We start from the raw sequence: 24627 nt of genomic DNA, 5'->3' as shown, positions 1-24627 counted from the left end.
TAATACCATGAGTAAACATATTTGGCAAACCATTAACCGCAGGTTTAAGACGGGTTGATTTTTGCCACTTTAAGTTACAACCGGTAAAAATAATAAAACACTACTGACAGTAAAGTTACGTTGAGCACCCATTTATTCACCTAAAAAACACACACAGGCTGCAACGATGTGACACGGTTAATTAACCTTGACTGGCCACAGTTAACTTAAGTGACTGATGTAAAGCATCAATCAAAGCTTAAACAGGCTTGGGTTTAAATATTAAGTTAAGAAAAAAGGAGTATACAGTTCAAAGTCATACAGCGACTGCAAAATTGAATGGCTTCGTATTGCGGGCAGAATTTGAAGCTTTAAATGAATATCAGTCATACAGTAGTAATGCCACAACTCATCTTGACGGACACTTCGTGTCACTAGATAACTAGAAATGTAATGAAACATCAAGAAAGATAGTATTTTGGTTTACGACTCTGAGACAAAATATTGTTCATAGTAACGAATGGCGTACTGAGTTTTAAACGTAACATATCCAGTCATTTCCTCACATTTCCTGAGTATTTGAGTACTACATTGACTTAATGGCAATTTTTTGGGTTTCAATAAAAAATTAACTCAGTAAATGTCAGTCAAGCTCACCTTTCCGAACCAAAGGCTTAAGGGTACTTTCTATAACGTAGCTGTGACTTCGTTACAGGCACACGATAAACCTGGCTAATGCAGACAGGCCTGGGATATCCGGCAATCTCCAGGTAGAGCAAGAAAGTAAAACGGGAGTGTCAATTAAGACTGTTTCTTAAGAGGATATGATATGTTACGCTATGATGAGTTTCCAGCACAAAGCAAAATAATAGCTGTCAAATTCTTTGCACGACAACTGATCACCCAGGCTACCTATGACTAATCACCGTAGCCGTGTCGAGGTAACGTCCAAAGATGCCAGGAAAATGTACGTGCACTGTCTAAACAATGTGATTTATATTCTGGCGACATAATGATAATCGTAGTAAAGCTAAGGGAAATATCATATACACAAACGAGATTAAGTAAACAAAAGGCTTCATATAGTGTGTGATCTTTGACAAAGCCTTGACAAATGTGAAGTCTACGTATTTTATATCTTAATGGAGAGGATTTTATTGCATAGAAAGTGAATTTCTTTAAATATAATAAGTATCCGCTAAGATAAATTCTCAAACTCATTAATAACTCATAAAGAAAATACAAAGGAAATTGATGTTTAATGAGTGTTTGGAAATCGGTTGAAAAACTGCTCATTTTTGCATCCTTAAATTTAGCATTCGACACCTCGAAGTTCGTCAAAAATACTGCGCGTCGTATTTTCAACTCTCTTCTCAGTGTTGCATATCATGCTTGATATATTATCTGAATGCTCGTTAGCTATAAATGTATTCAGTTTTGATTATTTCCTAACACAGCACTTGCCAGGCTGATTAGGTGTTAATTTAAGATTAAACAATATTTGCAATGACGAGCAAAAACTAGCGAGATAATAGGAGATCTTGATCAACTATTAAGTCTGCCTTCCCCGTATAAAGGTTATGTTTAAAGAAAAGTACTCTTATTCTGTATGAGACGGTTCTTTCTAATTCTTTCCTTTTTTCCCTTTTCCCTTTTTCACATGTTCGTGCACCGCACTGATTTATCGCTATCCAGTTCCTGTTTTATGTTGTCAGCTCAGTTGTGATTGTCAACTCTACTTCTTGAACTGCATCTAAAAACTCAGCGGCATCAGCTTCCAGGCATGCGTTGTATCCTTCAGAATGGTATGCTTTGAACAAACGTGGTGTAAAAAACTGGTTCGCCGTGATGTGTTGTGGAAAGGCCCCGCACATCGCTTCCGACAGCCCTTGTAATGAACTGCCATGGCAACGCTCACAGCAGCAAAAGGTTAAGCTGTCAACGTCCTCAGCGTCTTGCTGCGGACCAATTCCCCATTTGCCTTCTTCGAGATCAACATCGATGTCACGCAACGCTTCTTTCCATGTCACGCGTTCCTGCTTTTTTACTCCTTTTTTCGGATGTCTTGGAGAGATTAGAAGAACTTCTCCTTCGCCTACTTTGATTGCCTCTTCAAAAATGGACTTCTTTTCGTAGTAGTGAACCTTGAATCTACAAAAACGTAGCAGTGGGTTAAAAGTAGTCGATACATGTATTATTTGTAAGCAAGAGCTAGCTCGAAGCTAGCAAAGAATTAGAGATACGTTTATTTGTACTGACTGAAATACTGCCACTGTGAAGCTTTGCATAATACTTTGGAAGCTCTCCTAACGGACACTCTCGTAAGCGGACAGTTCTACTTACGGCCACCTTCACAAAACCCCGTTTTTCTCAACTCCCATACAAACTCAGTATTTTGACATTCCCATAAGCGGCCAGCTCCAGTTACAGACACCTTTTTCGCGACTCGAGAGTATCCGCCGTCCCGAGGATGTCCGCCGTCCCGAGGGTGTCCGCTCACGACAGCTTCCACTGTATAAGTTAATAAAATCACCAGTGACTAACGTTTCTCTTATGGCGCCTCAATAACAAGAGCTAGATTAGTAACAGAGCAAACGGGTTTATTATTTGACGATTTTACAATACACGATGACAGAAGGATTGATAAGCGGCTCAAGACAACCGTAAATGTCATAAATGAGTTCTTTGTAACAAAGCTAAGACATTTCTTGTTACCATAGTTTGAAACAACTCTTTGGGTTCCTCCAGCGTATGTCAGTGACAATCCACTATCAACCTTGTCAGCTTTGTTTTTCACTACCAAAGCGAATTAATACGGAACACAACGATTGAAAGACCATTGGTATTGTTTCGATAAAACACCCGGGACACTGTATAAACGCTTAGTATGAAAGAAACTGTAATAATTGGGGAAAATACACTGCTGTCGTTGTTATAAGTAGAATTTCTCAGCCTTCACAACTTCTGAGCTAATTTAGTCTGATAATACATCCACCGCTAGTGCGTCACGGGAGATTCGCCTCAAAAATTCCACGCCGACGCGGATGTAAATCAGTCCAAATTTAGGTCACGTTATTAATTGCACTCTTTAGGCTATTGTTTATGAATGAGAAACAAAACACAAACATCACAACGATTACTTGCACAGCGTGCTGAATATAAAAACAAAAATCATTCCCTTGTAAATATTTGAGTTTTGCTGGCCCCTTATTATAGATGTATAAACGTTGACTAGCGTCATCAGTATGAAACTTCTGTGGCGAATCTCGCGAAACGTCCCCAGCGACGGAGAGCGGCCCGTGTATTCACATTTTACAGCTAATGGAGCTTACAAAAAACTTTACTGACCTATAGTTTCTTGGCTGGTGACCCTGTGGCTGATAAACGAATTTTTCTTTGACATCCTCTATGACGTCACGGCCGTCGATACCCATAAAAGAGCAATGAAGTTTCTCGCGAGCCAGTGTTAAGGCTTTAAGCAGACTTTCCCCCCATTCACCATCTTTGTTTTTGTGACCACCATCTGCGACAACAATCTTCTTCAATCGCTTCTTCAACAGAGGCAAAATGGCAAGATTTTCAATATGGCCGCCATCACTGAGCCTCAATACGGGAGGGGGCATGGGACCTTCGTTACTAACATAGAAAAGTTGCCTCATAAATCGAACAAACGGCACGTGAGCAATGAGCCAACTAAAAAGGAAAGGAAAAAGATGACATGTGTTGAAATTTCTTTCCAATAGCGCGCGCTCTCCATAGTCACTTTGAAGTCACATGACATCTAACAATAAAATTGTTTCCCGCAAAATCTCCGAGGGGGCAACATTGCAAAATCTATTGACGTCAGAGGATAACAGTCATTAAGTGTTTACTGGGGAGCTTATAGTTAAGCAACGACGTTTTTGAGCAACACAAGTCGATCAGAAGTGGACTTGTTTCATTCTTGGGCAAGTTTCAAGCTTTCAAGTTGATTCGCTTTTAGCTATCTAGAACCTGCATTGCTATCACCCATTACACCTACGTTCGACTCCACCATTGATTAAAATTAGCCGAAGGGACGGTTGAGAATTTGCCAAGACAATGTTCCAATCTCTCCTGTTGGATACGAGATTGGTTATAGCCAACTCGTTTCCGTCAGGGACGAATGGGATATTAACTCTTAAGTATATGGGCAAACACTGTGTTCGTTTATTGGGAGAATTCATAGTGACACCATTAGCTCATTACAGAGTAAAAATATGCCCACAAAAGGCGTCTTAATTAATCTAGGCTATGAGTTATGATTGTTAGACGGCTGAGACGGGAACTACCGTTTAAAGCACTTATTCAAAAAGACTAGGAAGTCTAGCCGTTTGCAACACTAACATAATTATTGCAAAGACAGCACCTTATTTCTTCTAAGTTTACGTTAGCCCGCTAGGGTTTCGGCCGCGGCCTTCCCAACTTCTCATCCAGTACAGATGTAATTGTCTATTATCAGATTCGCTAGAGTCATATATGGCTTGAACACGTAGTGAACACTCATTCAAATCAGCCACACTTATTAGCTTACACGAGTCAAATACTCACCTCGTGAGTTTTTCCACAGTTCCAGGGTTTTCGCTTCCCGTCTTGAGCGTAGAAATAAGAATCATAATCAGCAAAAGGACAAAAAATACCAACACCCCGATGGCGACCCACTTTTCGTCTTCCTCCTTCTCCCCCCTGACAAAGTATACCAATGGAAAGGTCACCAGAGGGAGGACTCGAATTGCTTCTATTACAGATGGAAGCAGCTGTAAAACATAAAGGCAAACAATGACTGTGGAAACAATTAAATATTTTTATTTTGTTCTGCTTTGTTTTGCTTTGCTTGTTTGTTTGTTTGGTTGTTTTTTTCACCGTCCAAAATAATAAAAACGTTCTGGTAACCTAAGTGTTAATACATAGTACGAAAAGGAATATGCCAGTTGTTAGAAGCTTACCCTAAGAAAGCAGCTCTCTCTTTTTAAAGCCTCGTTGTCAGACACCAAACTACTTCCCATGCCCAGTCCTAACACGGTTTGTAGCTGTTTTAAACCTACGGTTGCATCATCATAGGACCCCATGTTCCTTGCAACAGCAGCGGCTGACGTTGCCATGGCAGCTGACAGGTCGATATCTCCCGGGTGGAGCTTGTTTTCAAACTGTTCCTGTCCTTCAGGCCGATCTAAACGTTCTATTTCAGTTGGGGACATAATAAGAAGCTCGTATTTGCGTTGATCGTCTTCATTCTCGTTTATTATCCACTCGTTGACCACGATATTTGAAAGATACTGCGGCTTAATTCCCTCTAAATCTCGTAAGCTCAGCGGTCCAAACTCATTTTCGCTCAGCGCCTCGTGATCTGATGCTGACCTGCACGTGATAAGGAAGATATCCTCGATGCCGATTCCTCTGCAGCCTGTTTTACCAACACTTGCGTGAGTATAAAATGCTGACTGAAGTCTCCACCTGAAATTAAAACAGTTATCGGTTTATAAGCTAACGCAGGGGCTCTCCTAGCAAATGGACACTCTCGTCTGAAGCGGACAGCTCTACTTAAGCCCGGACTCACAAAGGCCTCATTTTTTCTAAATTTCCATACAAACTCTGTATTTTGACATTTCCCTAAAAGACCAGCTCCAGTTACAAACACCTTTTTCGCGACCCGAGGGTATCCTCCGTCCCGAGGGTGTCCGCTCACGACAAGCTTCAACTGTAGCTTTCATTGCCGCCTGAAAACAGGCTCGGCATTGGGGGAAGAAGGAGAAAAAAATCGGCGTGAGAGGTCGTCTGGGCAGGGGGAAGCGCTCGGCAATATTTTTCCTCCACTGCGGAACCTGGTCCCAGGCTTCCTCTATTGGGTAAACAAAAAATCAATAACATTTGCCCCTTTCATTGAATAGTAATAATTAGAAATCAGTGGATCCGGCTTTTGTGTTATATATATGATATATGAAGTATAATACCATCTTCGATCTGCATAATTCTTCACATCGCACGAAAGCCGAACCCAATTATTATTGTTTTTTAAATTCATTCAAACTTTAAAACTAAACTGAAAACCTGCTTACTTCTCGAGTTCGGAAAGAATGTTTATTCTAGTGGGCTTTGTTCAAATAGCAGTTTTCAACCGTTGAGTGGTATTTTCGCTGTTTCTGCTATTCGGCTATTTCTTCTTCAAATACCATGTGATTTTTCCGCCATTTTCTCTAGTCTAGCAAAACAGCTGAGCTACAGCGCCTTCTTCTGCCCCTTTTTCTGTCGGTATCTGTGAAAGTTGACGTCAATAGCCTATGCACGTTCGATATGACTCCGAGGCTTTAGAGACAAAACTGCACATTTTTCACGACTCTATTGTCTTGCAATTTCCATGAGAGACTTGAGCACAAAGAAAACCAAACCAAATATAGAAAAATGACCAGACAGCCTCGGAGCCATGTTAGAATTTTAATATATCGAACGTGGGCTATTACACTGATATCAGCAAACTGTGACGTCTTCCGAATTTGGTCAGAGTTATCTGATTATGAAGAATTACCCAGAGGCTTGAGATGATAAAAAACGGAGAAATATTTTGAAGAACTAATGACTATTGCTAAAGATTTCAAGGAAAATGAAAAACCAGGTGTACAATTTTAAAAGACTGCCGTCTAACTCAGTAATCACACTGTGTTTACCTAACTAAATCGTCAATGATTATAGAACAAGTCATATAGAATGACTCACTCAGTAAAATAGAAGGCAACCTAGTCAAGTGGTTAGAGCAACCCGGAGGCCTCAAGGTTAAGTCCTGCCCTGATCGCCAACTGGATCTGTTCAAAGTAATGAAATTACTAGCAAGAATTACGCACCAATTACAAGCTATTTACCTGTTAAAGACGTATACAAGTCGCTGCTGAAGCGCTCCTAAAGCTGGCACGATCCATAAAACGAATCCTGAGCCAAACAGGAGGCGATAGTAAAGGGAATCGGAATAATCCAAATTAAACACGCTTAATTCGTAAACTTTCCAGTATATCGCGTACGAATACCAATACACGATAACAACCAAGGAAGACCTACTCCTGAGAACCGGAAAGAAGATCCACACCACAATACTAAGAAGAAAGACGAGAGACTGCAGAAAATTCGAGGTGCGATCAAAAAAATAGTAAATAAAATAGGGAATAAATGTGAAAGCAAACAGAAGGCCACAAAAAGATGACACAAAGTAAAACACACCCCGAAACCTTCGAACTTTCTTTGCCAGAAAGTAGAAAATGATAAATAGGGCCATAAGTGAAGCAAACATAGCGACTCTGTTATAAGCGTCGGAGCCTGCTTCGAGCCTGCAGGGTTTTGGTGGCTTTTTTCCAGCTGGGCGACGCTTGGGAGGTGGAACGACGGCTGTAGAATTACGATCACATTCATCCTCTGCACGAAGGAGATCGCCAAAGAGATAATCCACCACGTACGTCAGTGGTATGAGGTAAGAACCCCACACAATGATGGGCATTATGACGCAAACGAGTATCATCAGCGATAGCAGTATCACTGTGTCTAAAATTCCTTTGAAGGGTTTCTGCCAGTTACACATCAGCCCTGCATTTTCTCTCATGTAGTCGAAGAATTCCTGATGCCATTTTGGATCGTCCTTCTTGCCATTCCGATATTTCCAATCCAGGTAGGCTGTGCCTGTGTAACCGCCCCCTGACACGCAACTCAGGTAGTCAATCTTAGTGTTGCGTTGTAAGAGCCTGCGCAGAACCCCTGAGCAGAATGCCGCTGACCGTATACCTCCACCAGAGAATGCAACTCCTGTCTCAGCCATTTCTGAAGCTAGTAGGTTAAAATATAAATACAAAAATAAAGTTAAAATATGTTTTAAGGCTGTCCCTAGGAGCACAAGGTCACAGTTACTGCAATAAATCGAAAATGTCAATGAAAAATTAAAAGAACGAGATAAAAATGAGACATCTATTTATTAAAGGGACTGGTTCACGATAATGCGCATGTGTGAGTTCTGGCAGTAGCTGATTGTTTTTCAACCAATCGGAAGCGAGTTCAATGCACGCAAGTAAATTTACAAAATTCAAATTAATTGTTCGCGACGCGAGAGTATTTCCGGGCATTTGGTTTGATTTTATTTATCCCCATAATTCAAGTTTATTCTTTGCTACTCCTCAGATATATGTTGCAGCCGATAAGAATAAAATTTACAGCCCTGTCCTGCTTTGAAACAAACATTTACCAACGTGTATTTTTTACGAGGTCGTATCCACGCTAACAAAGCGGTCACCGATCGGCAAACAAAATTTGTAAACAAACATCTTATTACTGTTCTCTCAGTTCGCCTTATATAAACCCAGAAATACCTACAAATAGCGCTTGACCGGTGACAAAAGCACACAACGTATGAGTATAAAGATTATCCTTAACTGAGCATAAATTTCAATTGCTTATCAGCAAATGAACAAATTCATTCGCGTTGCATCGGGTCAGTGTTCCGCAAAACAAATGTTATCGAGTAGCACACATAAAGAAACTAGATTATAAACAGAATATTCAGGCAATAATTTATTTTAAAAACATCAATTCTTAAACATATACGATGGTAAAGCAAAGATACAAGGAACATTTCAAGTGTACCAGTTCGGTGAAGATCGCGCGGCCTGTTGCGGTATAACTACAGGTCGGAGTCAAAAATCAAATCAAAGTTGAACGAAATCATGCCTTTAACCACTTTCCAAGTGCCCTGTATTCTTTTCGTAAGCCACACACTACTCCTAGAACCATACCAGATCGATAGGCTAAGCTTCTCTATCTCCAAAGACTCTTGAGAACGTCCTGTTGCCGGACGGCCACGATGCTCTTTTGAACCTCATGATCAAAACATTATTTTTTGCGTCTTCTTAAAACGTAACCAGTCAAACGACACAACTACACGTTAATCACCACTACCGAAGTATAACTAGACCAGCGAAAGCGACGGATGTCCGAATAAAACGAAGGATTTTCAAAGATTGTACCGGTAATGGCGATTTCGAATTTAGTGTTGACCCAACAAAGTTATTCTGAAGAGAAAAACGGCGCGCATGCGCATTATCGTGAACCAGTCCCTTTAAAGCTCTACGCTTGCTAGAATTGAATTTAAAAGAACACAAAAAGCGGTAATAATCGACTTAGCCACTTAACGTTTCGTAAGCTAGTCAACATACATTTGCAAAAGGGACTGTTATTATTTTAGATTGTTGCCCTTAATCTAAGTTCCGTATTGTTGTCGTTAAAAAATGTAACAGACAGAAAGTCTTAAAATTAATCAAGTACTGCTGCACGAATAGAGTCCTTTCGTACCCCCAGTTTCAAACTCCTCATCCTTTGGAACAGCATTTTGTCAGAAGCCAGTCAAATTCCCCCCTTTAATTCCTCAAGAAAGAAAACTTCTAAATGTATGCATGGAAAAGTTAGAACACGATCTGAGTGGTTCGACCGTCCTGTCGGTCGGTAGACATGTTGTGGTCTACGAGAAGCGGACTAAAACGCGGACTGGCTATTTATATCATACTATAAGTATAAGAGACAAAAAAGGAAAAATGTGATTGCCAAAGGTAGATTGTTTAAAGTTTACCATTCAAATTCAAAAGGCTGTCAAAATTTTGGATGGGAAAACTGGTGCAATATCCGTTGACGTAAAAGAATTCCTCTTTACAACTTCCGGAGGCTGTCCTGTAGGTTTTGTGGAAAGAATGAAAATGCACGTCCAAACACACTGCATCTCAATCAGTCAAATACAAACTTCCTTTAATTTGTTTTATTATTATTATTATTATTATTATTATTATTATTATTATTATTATATAGATACTGATGAAATACCAGGATTTTTCCTTTTACTAAAAAATCAAATCTTCATCGCGCGCAGTGAAGATACTATTTTTATCTTTCATGTGTGAGGATATTGGTGTCGCCATGGAATTTTTCTCTTCTTCATTAGAATTTTGACTTTTTGGAACAGAAAATATAAGTATTATTGTCGTTATTTCTCTTTAATAACTTTATATCGGGTTTCATCATATTTTTGTGACGGGCATTTTGCGATAGGTGACCACTTCAATTGCACTACTTTGCTGTTTCGAAAATGAATAAAAAAAAGTTGTGTTTATGTAGGAATTTCATCGGTATCTATAAAATAATTCGCGAACGAGTGAGAGATACTTTCAGCACTCGAAGATAAAATTCGTATCCCCCCCGCGCGGCCATGTAATACCCTCTATATATACTCTAAGGAAATACTTAAAACGATATATATCTGCAGACATCTCCCAGGGGCACCCAACGACTGTCGGTTTTCTGTAATATATCTGCGGTTCGGAGAAGGAAACATTGGCTAGAATTTTCTATTGCTTGGGGACGGCTACAAATTTCTAGATGACCGTTCCATTCACGTACAATTTTCGAAACTTATCTAATAAATTCCCTGCGATTTTCTGAAGCTTAATTTTTCACATTTCACTCCCCTAGTAATGCTGTTTTTCGAAGAAAAAGGAGACCTAAAATTTTCTGATTCAAAAATGTGGTTAAGATAGGAATCAGAAAAATTCTCACATTCGTAAAGTGATAAATTGCATCTAAAATTTTCGGGTAAATAATGCTGAAGCCCTCCAAATTTCAAAAAGACTCAAAGTCCCCGGGATGATCGAACAGATACCAATTTTATAGCGCCGCTTAAAATGTATATCAGTGCAGAGATCTAAAACTACTCTGGATAACCTAAAAAGTGTTTTTAACGTATTAAGGAAGAAATCGTCGTTGGGTGCCCCTGATCTCCGAGAGGGGAGAATATTACTTTTTGACCCATGGACTGTTTCCTTACCGAAATAGCGCCCGGGCGAGTCGAGGGGTGGGGGGTGGGAGATTCGAAGGGGGCGCTATTATGTTTTCAAATTTCGGTATAACAATGTCTTTATCTCCAGTAAATACAAAACTGTAACACTAAACTGGAATGTATTGGTATCGGTAAGTAACACAGATCAAATGCCGGTAGCCGTCTCAAAGTCCTGTTTCTTCTAAATAAAGGTGCTTATAATAAGTTCTGATATTAGCATCTTTCTATCGTCTGTTTTAGAACCCCCCCCCTAAGGCCAAAACAAAAACATGTGTAATACACTTCCTACTATTGTCGGGGATTCGAAAATAGTCCATTCTGTACATTCAATATCAGAGATGTTTTTCAGAAATATTTTCCCTCTCAGAGGACGGTTAAGGGTCGCTTATTTGAAGGTGAAACTTCTTAAAAACCTCAAAACTGAGGGGGGGGGGGGGGGGGGGTGGGGGGAGAGGATAAAAAGTGTCCGTAGTTCAGCGCGTTGAAATTATAGAGAATCTAACGGCTTTCTTTCCCCAGCGACAATGCAAGCTGCCTGTAATAATGAGGCGCCCGTACTACGCGAGTGTCGGTAAAGCGGGGTTTTATTGTGCATGTATTTTTACCTTCAAGGGGGCGCTAATTCTAACCGTGATGCTTATTCAAATCAAGACGTTTTAAGATCATTTGCGTCCCTGTACTTAGTCTGCGTTTTAAAACAGGTCCCCAGCTCTTATATAGCGCCCGGTCCGGAGTAGGCAGCCGTGTAGTCCGCAGTCCAAAGTTCCAATTGCTGTGTCGTTCACATGGGTGGAACAAATTGTTGGTTTTCACATGAAGCCACTAAAATTCAAACTACAAAACTGTCGATAGAACCCATATTTTACGTTCACGATGTATTAGAGCAGCTGAAAACTAATTTTCATATAAATTTTCGCCTCAAAAGGGTTCTTGGTTTTGTGATAGAGTACGCTTGAATTTCTAAGCTTTTGCGTGACGGGGCAAGAGAGCTGTCATGTAGGTTAAAGAAATTACTTATTTCAGGGAATTTTTACTCTCTAAACAGTTCATGTATTAGAAAAAGTATTACTTTAATGTTTATGAGTTCCTAAAAGAATAAATTCACGCATTTGTAGCAAAACTCGGTAACAGATGTTTCTGTTAGTTTCCGTCCGCCATGTTGGTGCTCATCCGGATGCACACCAGCATGGCGTCTTCATACAAATCTCTATTAATTTTGTGAAAACATTTCTTTGGATATCTCGCATACGAAATACTCCTCTGACCTGAATCTTAGCGAGGGTCTTTGCTTATTTACCTCCTTTCATTTCCCAGATTCTGGACTTTATCTATTGAACGGTTTTGATTTTTTGTATGGCGTGACACTGAAAACCAGCAATGAATTTAATTCAAGTCATTGTATATAGGCCCTTTTGTTAAAATGCGCGTCTCAAGCTATCTCACAGCCCTCAAGTTTGAAAATATCTTGCCACCTATCTTGAAAATAAAATATACTAATATTCCACAGATCCTGTCTTTGCATGGATATTCTAAACTGACACTACAGCGAAACTCCCAAAATTTTCGACTCGATCCATGAAGAGGTTCGGTGATCGTAGTGCATAACAGCAACCACGCTTGTCAATCAGAAACTACAATATAAACACCACCTCAAAAGGTCGAGTCGCAGACAAAAAGCGTAGGAAAGCTTATGAAACACTTCATTTTCATGACGTGTCCCCGATGTAATAAAACATGTAACGTTAGTTAGTACATAATAAATAATCTCAGCACGCATGTGAAGACAAACTGCACCTCACTTGTGGCATCTCCAATTGTTTCCGTTGACCTTAATACAGTTCGTCTTGCCTTTGTGGTCTTACAAGGGGTCAAGGCCAGTGATGAACAATTTAGCGGGGACAAGAACTGTCGATATGTGCAGCTTGTTCGAATTTTTCAGCTGAAAAAGTGTTATGAATGGACGATCGGGCAATTAAATTCTACAAAATATCTGCACGCGTTTGTTCTCCTCGGTTGCCTCTAATCTGATCTAATCTGATCTATTCTGTAATCTTCTTGAAATTGAAGCACTGCCTGTGTTCTCGTGCATTTCTCTCAGCAAGATCCGCAGCAATTTGCAGCTTTTAGCAATGTAACGAGTGGAGCTGGTTCTGTTTGCAAGGTATGTACTGACTTGATTTAATGCTTTTAATTAATAATGCAAAAAAATCTTTTTTGTGTTATCAGTGTTATCAGAAATATTAAAAAAATATAGCAATCTGAACTCACCTTTTCGTCTTCTCGACTGATCCTCTTTGTCAGGGCTTAGAAAGAAATAGTTCGCCTTTATGGACAACCAACCGTTTGTTCAACTGTATCACGGAATGAAATAAATTGGTGTGTGCGTGCAATGGTCTTATAAAGACCTATACGTGGGTAGTTGCAGATTAACATACCAAATAGTATCACGTTCCGTGCATGACAAATACTGAATTAGTAGAGCATTAATCAATCAACCGTGAAAACAATTGAAAAAGGTAAATAATTTTATATTGGTTTAGCCTGAGTATCAGGCGTTTGTGGGGGAAAGGGGGAAGGAGGGCCCCATCTAAAATCTCCTCTCCTCTAGCTCCTTTGGAAGGCCTAATACTCAGGCAAATATTTGTTTGTTTACGCCCAAGGTCACGGGGCGTGCCACAGGCAGACTGTGGCCGTTGTTGTCATTGAGATCTGAGCAATTAGCAAATATCTGAGCTTAGCCTGCACACAGACGTTGTGTTATTTTTCTTTTCGCTCTTTTCGAACACATTGACGAGCGCCAGAACCACCCATACCTCCCTGGGCTGGTGGTCAATAAATCCCCCGCAGTTTTTTTTTTAATCACGCGCGCTCGACGTGAAGTGGAAATAGAGGGTCTGTGAACAGGCTAATCATACAGATGAACATTACGGTGGCCATAATTTATTCCAAAATACAGATTTGAACCAAAATTTTCAAGCGAAGTTTCAAGCGAAATGTTGATCTGTTATGTTTTTTTGCCTTCCCGATCCCGAGCTGTTTAAAGCGACATGTTTAACTGGGAGTTTAGAAGTATAAAATGGTTTCAGTTAGGTCATCCCCCTTTCTTATGTTTAGCGTCGAATTGGGTCGGTCGGTCGGATTGAAAAGAGGGACACTCTGCTCGCAGGATAACTAAAATTTTCAAAGAAAAAATCTTTACTCTACTATACATTTTTTAAAAATTAAATTTATAGTATTTTTAGCTTCATCTGTATCACTTCTTCTATTTGTTATCATTTATTTATACTATTTTTACATTTCAGATTTCTTTCCAATTACTACTTCAACGGTTTTTGTTTTAGCCTGCGAAAACTTTCCCCAGCGGCGAAGAGCGAGGATGAGAAACGGATGTTTTCGCAGGCTATTTGTGTTTTCAACGTTCACTTCTAGCTACTTCTTTCACATTTTAATTTTCACGTGTTATTATAGTATCATATTGCACGCTAGCTATTCTTTATCTCAAATTGTAAGATCGAGTGACACACATGGGAATTTCGAGAGTGGAGCGTACTTCCGTCATGTGAGTCTTCTTCGCAGCCGCTTGGGCTGTAGTCACGCAACGGGGAGCTTGCGTGACTCTGGCCCGAGCTGCTGCTCCTGATCCTGGGGAGACTCCTATGTGAAAGGGGTGAGGATGCTCATCGTCTCACCTAGGGGTGTAAATTTCGGATTTTGGTCTCATCAGGAGCCGATGGTCTCATTTAGGGTGTTCTGGGCAAAACGCCATTATATTTAGCCGTAAAGGTCTCCTTGCACCCGAAGAAATATAAGATATTTAAGATATTTTCTCTCGGTATAACTCTGGCCCTGAGGAAGACTAATTTTGTTAGCAGACATATTGGCCCATAATAAATCAACCCTTTGCCTTAGTGCCAGCCCTGCATTCAGTTTTGTTTTTACAAAAAATAGGCATCCGGGGGGATCAAACACGAGAGGTCCGAAGCTGATATTGTTTTTCATAACAATATTTCGGCTGGCCATACCAGCCTTCTTCAGGTTTACAGATGTTACTGAACTTATGTAGCAATCACAATATTATATAGATGGAGAATGTCGCAATAAAAATTGTTTAAAAGGAAGAGGCGGAAATGACGTACAACACAAAAAGCATCCTCGGAGACCCAGGGGCAGTCAGTCGGGTCGGGAAAAAAGGCGGGACGATAGTTTTCAAGTAAGGGCGGAAGAGCCCCTGGGTACCGACTCTCACCGAACTATTTCCAAAAATTCAAGCGGATGCCGGCTCCTGATTGGGCACAAAAAATGTTTTGTATTATTGTGCCCAATCGGCGAACAATTTCTCCTGAATTCTTTTCGTGAGTTTGTACACGACGGCTATTTTCTCTCCACACTTGCCCGGTTCGTTCACCAAGCTTCTGCGTGCAAGGGAAACTTTTATTTTCTACTTTCCTAACTAGAAACAAAGGAACTACCGATGAGTTGAATAAACGTTTGGGTTACTATCAGCAAGAGCAATTGAATTTGCCCCGAGAATCTGTTTTCGACGAATCACAATAAAGATGCAGCGGCGATGAGAAATTAAAATGAGTAACAGCTTGACAAGGCAAAACAACAACTTTGCACGTGCATCACGCTTTTTTGTACATTTCTTTGCCGTCAACTGCACGACTACTCGTAAAAATGCCAAATTTCACGTTTTGTGAAGGACGTAAACAAGCAATAACAAAATTCATTCTCTTTTCATGAACTTTGATATGGTTCAGAAGAGTTCGCTTGCATTTGTCAAAGTAAGCGAGTTGGATCAGATGGGGATTTTATATCAAACTGAAAGTTTCCTGACTGCGTGCATTGCATAAGCTACAACAGACAAGCCGTGATCGAGACAATAGCCGTCATGTAAGAACAAACGAAAAGAACTCATTGAAATGTGTTCGCCGATTGGGCACAACAATACAAAGCATTTTTTGTGCCCAATCAGGAGCCGACATCCGCTTGAATTTTTGGAAATGATCCGTTGAGAGTCGGTACCCAGGGGCTCTTTCGCACGTAATGAAAACTTTCGTCCCGCCTTTTCTCCCGACCCGACTGACAGCCCCTGGGTCTCCGAGGATGCACAAAAAGCTGGAAAAGAAAAAAATAATAAGGATATGGATTACAATAATTCATCACGTTTAGGCCATTAAGTTCAAGAGTCTTGGCTGCGACTCCCTAGCGTTGCGAACTGAGTCACGGGAAGAATGAATTTTTTGTAGTACTAGTGGGATTAACTGCATGTCAGTAGGAGAATGGTTAGAGTGACTGAGAGAAAGTGTTCTCATACTGACATGCTGCATGCAGTTAATCCCACTAGAGAAAATTTCGTGACTCTTGAACCTAATGGCCTAAGCCGCCGTGACGAATTATTGTAATCCATATCCTTCTTCGAGAGCTTTTTATGTTGTACATCATTTCCGCCGCTCCCTTTTAAACAATTTTATCTATATGATATTGTGATTCCTTTCATAAATTCAGTAGTATATGTATCATGAGAGGTTGGGGTGGTATCCGTTTCACGCCTTAGCTTTTTAGTTTCTGGTAGCCCGCGTTTAAAAATTGTTGGAACATTGGCTTTTATAATTGTTTTCATATCACTGTTTGGGCTTCAAAGAAGTCTTCAGTAAAATGAGCGCTGCAAGGTCCGGTTGAATTCGTAGACCCGGCGAGTGTTTTTCACGGCGTTCGTCCAAAGCCTGGCATATCGGGGATCATCGGGCCAGTGATAGACTATCTCCGTCTTTAATTGCGAATGTTAAAACATTCAACAGCAATGCAGCGATGTGGCATTATTAAATTCTTCCTGAAATATCAGCCATAAAATCCTTTATTGACGGTTCAAAACAGACCGGAAACCTAGAAGCCACGTTTTGCCTTGAGACCCTATCTTCTTTCAACGTTATTTCCGGTTTCTAGCTCTAGCGCAAAATTTTAATTGCGTGACGAAAAACTTTCCTCGTTTTCAAGCAAATGCAGAAAAATTGGACATTTTGTTTTATCAAAATATTGTATTGTATACATTAAAAATAGAAATAGAAACAGTTCAATGTTCGTTTCTTGGGTTCAGACCTTCTGGTGACAGGGTTTTGCCTCTACCTATGAGTCTTGCCTTACGGCCGGTGACATGCTGAGAGTGGGTTGTAATTCCAGCGGAATAAGTTCCATGTCTGCGATCGTGTGGCCAGGTTGCCGATTATGGGACTCTTGTCTCGGCGTTTGCGTGGAGTGGATTGTTTGTTGCCTGTCTATGTTCTTTAAAGCGTTCACGAAGTGTGCGTTTAGTTTCACCTATTTATTGTTTTTTACATCTTTTACCGTGGATCATATATGTTAGGTTTGTTGAGTCACAAGTAATGACAAGACAAATTAAACAGCAACGCGGAAAAACATCGGCAAGACATCGTGTTAACTAAAACAAACCTGTGACAAGGTAAGTGACAGAAGTGAGGGTAAGTACACGGCGAGAAACTCACATTAGGTAGGAGTCCATGCATGAAGTTATAGTATTATTCATTCAAAATATTTCCCCAATTCTGATTGGCGAAAAGTAGACGCATAATTCACCATAACCAGTTACTGATGACCAAATTTGGAAGAATTTTGTGCTTAACCGAGGAAATGACGTCAAAAATGCAGCCCTCCACAGGTTACTGCACCGTTAACCGAGAAGACCTGGGGACGAGGTTGAGTTTTTGTCGTTGTGAAAACTAAAATGGCGGACACTTCACTCGTTTCAAGAGTAAGACTAGGCGAAATAATGGCTAAAAACATGGCAAAAACAGCAAGACGACAACTCGGAGGGCGACATCTGCTATTTGGAGAATATTTTCGGAGCTGGACAAACCTAAACGTACACTAATCGAAGATAAACTTAACATCGTATCGTTGCAGGTAAGCATGTTTTCCTCTGTTTTAGCTATGTTTTTAAACTAGGAATTATTTTGAATTCTTTCGGCCTCGGTGGATAACACCCTCCCCGATCTGCTTAATTCTTCATATCCTAATCAGCCTCATTCATTAATTGCTAATTAGAAAATGAATTACAAAAGATATAGGAAAAGTAGAAAAAAGAAGTGGCAAGGAGACCTCACAGAAACTAGCTTATGAGAGGTTAGGCCTCCTCGAACTACGGGCTAGGGTTGTTTACATCTGAACTGAAAGCTGAAGATGGCGAAAAGTCGAACATGGAAAGATATTTGATCGGTTTTCATAGTTACTTAATAATTTAATCTTCAGTATTTTCTTAAAGGAGGAAAGGGATTGAGAGTTATAAATTTAAAAAAACAAGTGATCGCTTTGAATTACAAGGTCTTTATTTCAGTTTCGACGCATGAGTACAGAGACATCAAAGAATTGAAGGGTTATTTAGTGTGATAATTTCTAAACAGACGTATTGCTCTCCTCTGGCTGTATAACTCTTTTGACTTGTAGCTTTTCTATTAACATTTGTATTGCTGTAATGGTCAGGCTAGATTGGAGCCCTTAGCACAACCCAGAACAGCTGCAAAATCTTCACCAGCAGTAGAAGCGCATTGTTCCACGGACTGAAGCCAACTTCGATACTAAATAAAAACAGAAAAAATCAAGCAAATTTTTAAAGCACTTCGACGACACTAGCAACCTTAACTTAGGCAGTGTCGTTTTACAGTTTTTTAAAGTCTTAACGTTTGTTCATTTTTAACTTTCTTTCTTTCTGTGACTTTAAATTACTTTCAAGTTAATAACCTTTTAAAGCGTTTTGCTATGATCTTCAAACATCGGCGTATTTTTTTCCCGACTTTTATACAGCTCACTGTATATGTATTGTAATAGCTTGATGGGGAAGGCTTAATTTTCCGTTTGTGAGTTTGACTTACATTTTTAACACCCATTGCAAATCTTACACTACAGATACCATTCAAGAGCCATAAAAGGAATACAAGAGCCACAAGATACCATTTTAACGTTTTGCATCATTTTTGATCCCAAAATAAGTTATTTTCTTTGACGTCAGTGGACGGTGACAGATAAGCTGTCTGCCTTCTCTCCTCCTCTCAGGCTGAACAACTAGAAAGGCGAAACAGAGCGAAAAAGGAAATATGGTTGGACAACAAGTAAACGCACCGTGGGCAAGCAGCGATAGTAGACATCCTTAAAGCAGTCACTTATTCCTTTTTCTGGATTCTGTTTACATCTGAGAAAGTAAGGTTTACAAATCTGCAATTTAAATATCAAAATATTTAAACACAATATTATATTTATTCCCAACATCATTATAACTATAATTAATAGTTCATAATTAGTTTTATTTGCAAACCCCACCGAAAGAAAACGGATGACTGAGATGAAATTATGAAGATATAGAAATCATTTATAATAGAACTGAAGATTGAAATAAAAGAAGATCATCGCAGTGCAGAGACGCAACTTTTCCAGTTGTGAAAAAAAATCTTTCTCTGGCAAATGCACAGCGACAATCTAATACTTAGTTGCAACGATGCACTATACAACAGCAGTGAGTTGCCTGTAAGTTTGAGCCGTTTGAAGAATTTCTTTGAGTGTCAATTGCATTTAGCACGGTTGTAATAATTGAGGACGCTAGTCAACTGATGACGGGATCGCCATTTTAGGTGGTCATCAGAGCCAAACGTTTGCAAAGCGCAAAGGTAGTACCTATTATTTCTCGGTTACTTTATAAAGACCCGGAATATTTGTCCGGTCATCGTAGCAATCGAACCCGCCCGCGACCTCCCACTCTGCCGAGACACAAGCGCTCTTAGGCTACCGACTCAGCTAGTCCTACCGCAGACTTAGCGAGGCCTGCTGTTTCAATTTTATATCGATCACAAGTTTGCCGGGTGTTTGTCACGGTTTTCACATTCTAGGGGAACAAGGCCCGGCATTTAAGTCAGATTTGTAAGGTAACTTATGGTCCTTGCATGCGTTTTCAAACGTCAGATGGGTATAGAAAATTAACATTTTTGATCGCTTTGCAAGGAAAGACTTGCTTTGGCTGGGGCTATAAGAAAAAGTTTCAACCACTTTCAGCTCACCTGAGCGGCTGCCTTGTAAATAAAATCATGCTCGGCAGTCTCCTTCGTTCCCGCTCCAACACTCAGAATCAAGAAACTGAGCACAAATACAAGAGTAATAATCGATTTCATGGCACAAATATTCGACAATCTTGTGAACGTTTAGCTCTTTACTCGGCCCGTTGAGATGTCCTGAGAACTGTGAAATTAATGAAAGAGAACAAGAATAAGGATCAACAACGTTTTGTATAACTTCTGGCTGTGGGTGCTATTTTAAGTGTCCAATAATGTTAATGAATATTTAGTCGTGGTTCACGGCAAGAGATGACATATTAATACCTAATGACATTTTCATTGATATTGATGCGTAATATGACAGCAGGTTGTAATCCGTTTTCGTTATATACCTCCCGTAGCTATTAAATTGCAACGCATTCTGAGTTTAATAGATTATTTAATTTACTCCTACTAACTCTCTCCTTGAAACACGGCGTTTTCCTAAATTATTTGCAGTAGGATGCTGTGTTGGCGCGAAACCTTGTACTGAAAAATTAATGTTAATTGTTGGACTTGTTTGTTTCGTTGTTTTTCTTAACTAATAGTATACTCGCTTTTTATTACTTGGAGGAATTGTTTAGCACTTGAATTAAGCCATCGAAAATACTTGTTTCCTCAGCTGTTCAGTCTTCTAGAATCGTGAGCTTGTTTGTGGTAAAATTAAAACCCGGATTAATTATAGATCATAATGTGGAAATATGAATATCAGGTGGTAAAAAGAAATTGTTTTCACTTTTAGTCAAACAGAGTAAAATTGCCGGAAATTTGCATGAAGCAATAAGTTCAAGTTAGTTTGGAATTAATTTAGACGACACTGGAGAGTAAATAGTTTTGTAAATGGTTAGTCGTTTCTTAGCCTTTAAACATGTTTCAGTACATCTATAATCGTTTCTTTATTTCATATAATTTTTTTATCTCTGGTGAATATATTTATAATGTTACTGATTAACCACGAACTTGCGCCTGTTGGTGCTCTGATCATCCTGTTAAAGTTAAATAAATACAACTTATAACAACAAATGCCGAAAATAAACCACAATTGATTAATGGATTTCTTGCATACACGTCAAAAGTACTCATGAACAATTACAGCAAATTAATTACCGTACAATGACGAGATTCTAAGTCTATAGCTACAATCTTGGACCCCCATCCCCGCCAAATCAAGGATGAAGCCGCGCGAAGGGCAAAAACGTACCATTTTCCCATCCTTGATTTGGGGGGAGGAGGAGGGGGGTCTAGGTTTTCCATTTATTTTGTCCAAGATTGCAATCTTGGACAAAATAAAATGGAACAGCAAACCCCCATCCCCTCCCCCCCGCCCAAATCAAGAATGAAACCGCGCGAAGGGCAAAAACGCGCCATTTCCCATCCTTGATTTGGGGGGGGGGAGAGGGGAGAGGATCTAGGTTTTCCATTTTTTTTATCCAAGATTGTAGATTCCAGCCGGTTTCGCTGCTCCTAAGGCTATGTTCACAATATACCGGATGGCTTTTCCGGTACGAAAATCATACAGCGGTTAGGGCTTCTGTTCACTACACATAATCAAAAATAACGGGCGGATTTCGGTGTGATTTCTGTAATGGAGGGAAGCCCCGGGCGGGGCGGGGGGGGGTACTGCCACATATGGGCTATATGGGTATGCGCTGCTGTGAAGGGTATGGTTTTCAAGCAGTTTACTTTAGGATAGGGTATATAAATCAGAGCGTTTGGGTCTAGAATAGGGTATCATTTTTCAGGAAACTGATCAGTTGGTTGAAGATTTTATCTAGACTGGGGAAACAGCTACTCTAGGATAGGGGGATTTTGGGAGTTTACTCTAGTATAGGGTAGCAAAATTCAGCTGAACTAGCTCTGGTATAGGTCAAGGGTTCCAGGGTCCCAGCGGCACATCCCCTCCCCACCCAGAAATTCCTAAAGTGCCCCCCCCCCCGGGAGGGAAGCTGCGCCGCGCAGATTTCTATAAAGTGGAGAGTTACATATCGGATAGATTCATACTATCCTGGATAGCCTTCTAGTGTAGAGACTAAGAGCTATCAAGTATGGTGTGAGCAGAGTTAGCATAAGAAGCGAAGCTCCGAAAACGTGGATCTGATTTTTGCGTGTGACGGCGATCAATCCATACTTCGTCCCTGCTCCAGGTCTTTCGGTTCGACGAACGCTCGCATACATGGCCGACGTATTATAATACAGCTGTTTTACAGTTTATCCTCTCAGAGGAAAAACATATTGGTAAAATCGTAGTAAAAAGATTTAATTCTTTTACTTTCGCCGGTTTTTTTACATCGGAACATTACAGATCTGAAGTATTTCCATCGACTGTTTGCTGCAACAAAAAAATATCTGTTGAAAGGAGCAAATATTGCCTATGTGTTCTATAGCTTGTGAACGGCTTAAAAAATTCTAGACGACTCTTAAATTCATGTACGATTTTCGATTTTCTAATATTAAAATTGACACCCCACGATTTTTTGAAGTTTATTTTTTCACATTTCACTCAGCCCTCAGGTTAAGCTATAGTTGGCGTACAAAAAGGAAACCTACAATTTTTGGATTCGAAAACTATGAAGAGAGGAACCTTGCAGTAAAATTCTCACCTGTTCGTAATACTTTCAGTTGCATCTAACATTTTCGGTAAAATATTCCGAATCTCTTTCATTTCGAACAGAGCCAATGCCCTACGATGACCGAACAGATACAAGTTTTATTGCGCCGCTTAGAACACATTTCTTATGATCTAAAAGTACTCTGGATAGCCTAAAACGGTCAACCGTCAAACCTCTTGTTTCAAACAATTCTGTCCATGATAATGCAACTTAAATAACTAAGAATATATCAGTATTACCGCTCTATTTCATTTATAATTAAATAAATGTCACTGCAGCTATTCTTATTCGTTTATTTTTTATGGTCCGCGCCGGGGGTCGATGTTGGACTCATGAACGTACTGCAGAGTAACTTATCTTCTTTAGAATTGGCCTGAGTCAAGTTTGTCTTTTGATTCAGTGTACTTCAGATGATTAAGCACATTTAAAACCATTGAATAGTAATAATAATAAGAAGAAGAAATAGAAAGTGCAAATATACTCCATTATCACAAGGCATTATGCGAACTTCCAAGAGTCGAAACAGAGAATTTGTCTAGCCATAGAAGAATCGGCGATAAATGTAATTATCTAAATTGATGTTTTATCTAAAATAAATGTAGATTTCACTTTTAACCAGCTTCTTTCAAGACACCTGTTCTTCTAGTACACAGCAAATAAGTAAAGTAAATACTCTATCCCCATCCGCATTAAAAAAGTCTTTCATGTATTAAAAAAAAGCAGTTTATGTAGGTTGAAAGGCGATATCTGCGAGAAAATGATAGGCTATTTTGTTGTAACAAAAAAATTTATTTATTTACTAGACTAAATTCAGCAAGGAAGCATACACTACTACGCGTACGAGTTGTGTGGAGCTGGCGCTTAGAGGACCTTCAAGGAATAGTTTGCACTCGCCTCGGCATTCAAGGGCCGTCCAGTTTAACAAACGACATTGTCCGTTCATAGGTCCGGTGGTTATGCTATGCTGATTAGCCCCAACAAGAGCGAAACCTGAGGGCTGCCAGTGCCCCCTTACAGTGCCCCCGTAATATGGCAGTGTGCGCATGCGTAAGGTGCTGTCGGGTTGGTACCGACGTGCCTGCTTGCTTCATTATGAAATATTATTTAATTATTTATCTCCAACATTAACCATCGTACCTGAGGCAGCATTCGTAAACAACACTCGCTACCCACAATTCCCTGTTCGCTCTGTTGAGGGACTTGACTCGAAGCTTGTAGGAAATTGCATTCGTTTGAATTTGAATTGTAGGAATTTTTTGTGTGGTTTTCCCTAGTACTAGAATCTTCCTGGCAAAAGCAGTTTACATAGATCTACCTCAGTCTTGCTGGTATTGCTTAAGCGCCAAGGACAAGTACAATTTTTTGAATGTAAACTGAGAACAGAAAACATATGGCGCTAGCGATGATGATCCGCCTTCAAGGCTCTCTAGTCAATAATGCTGGAATTCCCTTTCAGAAAATTGAGATGTCTACCTTAAAATGTTTTTCTAAAATGTCATTATTTAAAAATTTTAAATCTCAATAAGTTCGCTTAGTGTAACATAATATTTTGTCATTTTTAGTACTGTAGTTTTTAGTTTTTATGCAGTGCCCTATTAAAAACCACATTATGTGACATTATGATAGGCCATCTGTAAAAAGAACTTACTTCTTATTATAATTATTATAGCGCTAGGATCTTCCTCCCTCGATATAAAGACTATAAACTAAGATGATTAGCAAGCATTTTGAAAAAATATTTTTTTCAGTTATCCGAGGCCCGTGAAAAGTCCGTTATTTTTATTTGAGGAAACAGGAACTATTATATAAACAAAGCATATGTTCACGCAGACATTGTTTTCTTAGTTTCGTCAATAAATCACCCGCCAGGTTTTTTTTGTATTTTCATACGTCCGCTCGACGATCTCTAAACAGAAAATATAAGGTCTATAAGCTAAGTAGTCACTAAACTAAGCAGCATACATTTAAAAACGTATTTCCATATACTCATTTTTTGAAAGAGCGTTAAAGAACTTCGGTAAAAGACGAAAGCCGCTGTGACAGGGATTAATCGAAAAAATATAACTGCGTAAAATAA

General features: G+C 39.7%; 2 protein-coding genes across 2 annotated transcripts; both read right to left on the bottom strand.

Moving 5' to 3' along the window:
- Positions 1 to 115: 115 nt before the first annotated feature.
- Positions 116 to 13271, bottom strand: LOC140947277 (uncharacterized). Its single transcript, XM_073396337.1, has 6 exons — positions 13115 to 13271; positions 6852 to 7800; positions 4944 to 5451; positions 4549 to 4754; positions 3328 to 3672; positions 116 to 2130 (listed from the first exon to the last, which is right to left on the bottom strand). The coding sequence occupies exons 2-6, from the start codon at positions 7790 to 7792 to the stop codon at positions 1683 to 1685; spliced, it is 2448 nt and encodes an 815-aa protein (XP_073252438.1). The 5' UTR covers positions 7793 to 7800; positions 13115 to 13271; the 3' UTR covers positions 116 to 1682.
- A 4941-nt stretch (positions 13272 to 18212) lies between these two features.
- LOC140948694 (uncharacterized) lies at positions 18213 to 20163 on the bottom strand. The gene is made up of 3 exons (XM_073397960.1): positions 19909 to 20163; positions 18980 to 19072; positions 18213 to 18438 (listed from the first exon to the last, which is right to left on the bottom strand). Exons 1-3 carry the CDS (start codon positions 20017 to 20019, stop codon positions 18340 to 18342), a joined length of 303 nt encoding a protein of 100 aa, XP_073254061.1. The 5' UTR covers positions 20020 to 20163; the 3' UTR covers positions 18213 to 18339.
- Positions 20164 to 24627: the final 4464 nt, after the last annotated feature.

This window comes from Porites lutea, chromosome 9 (genome assembly GCF_958299795.1).
Source record: "Porites lutea chromosome 9, jaPorLute2.1, whole genome shotgun sequence".
NCBI lineage: Eukaryota > Metazoa > Cnidaria > Anthozoa > Scleractinia > Poritidae > Porites > Porites lutea.
Note: the sequence above shows the minus strand (reverse complement) of the source record. Positions and strands in the feature narration are given on the sequence as shown.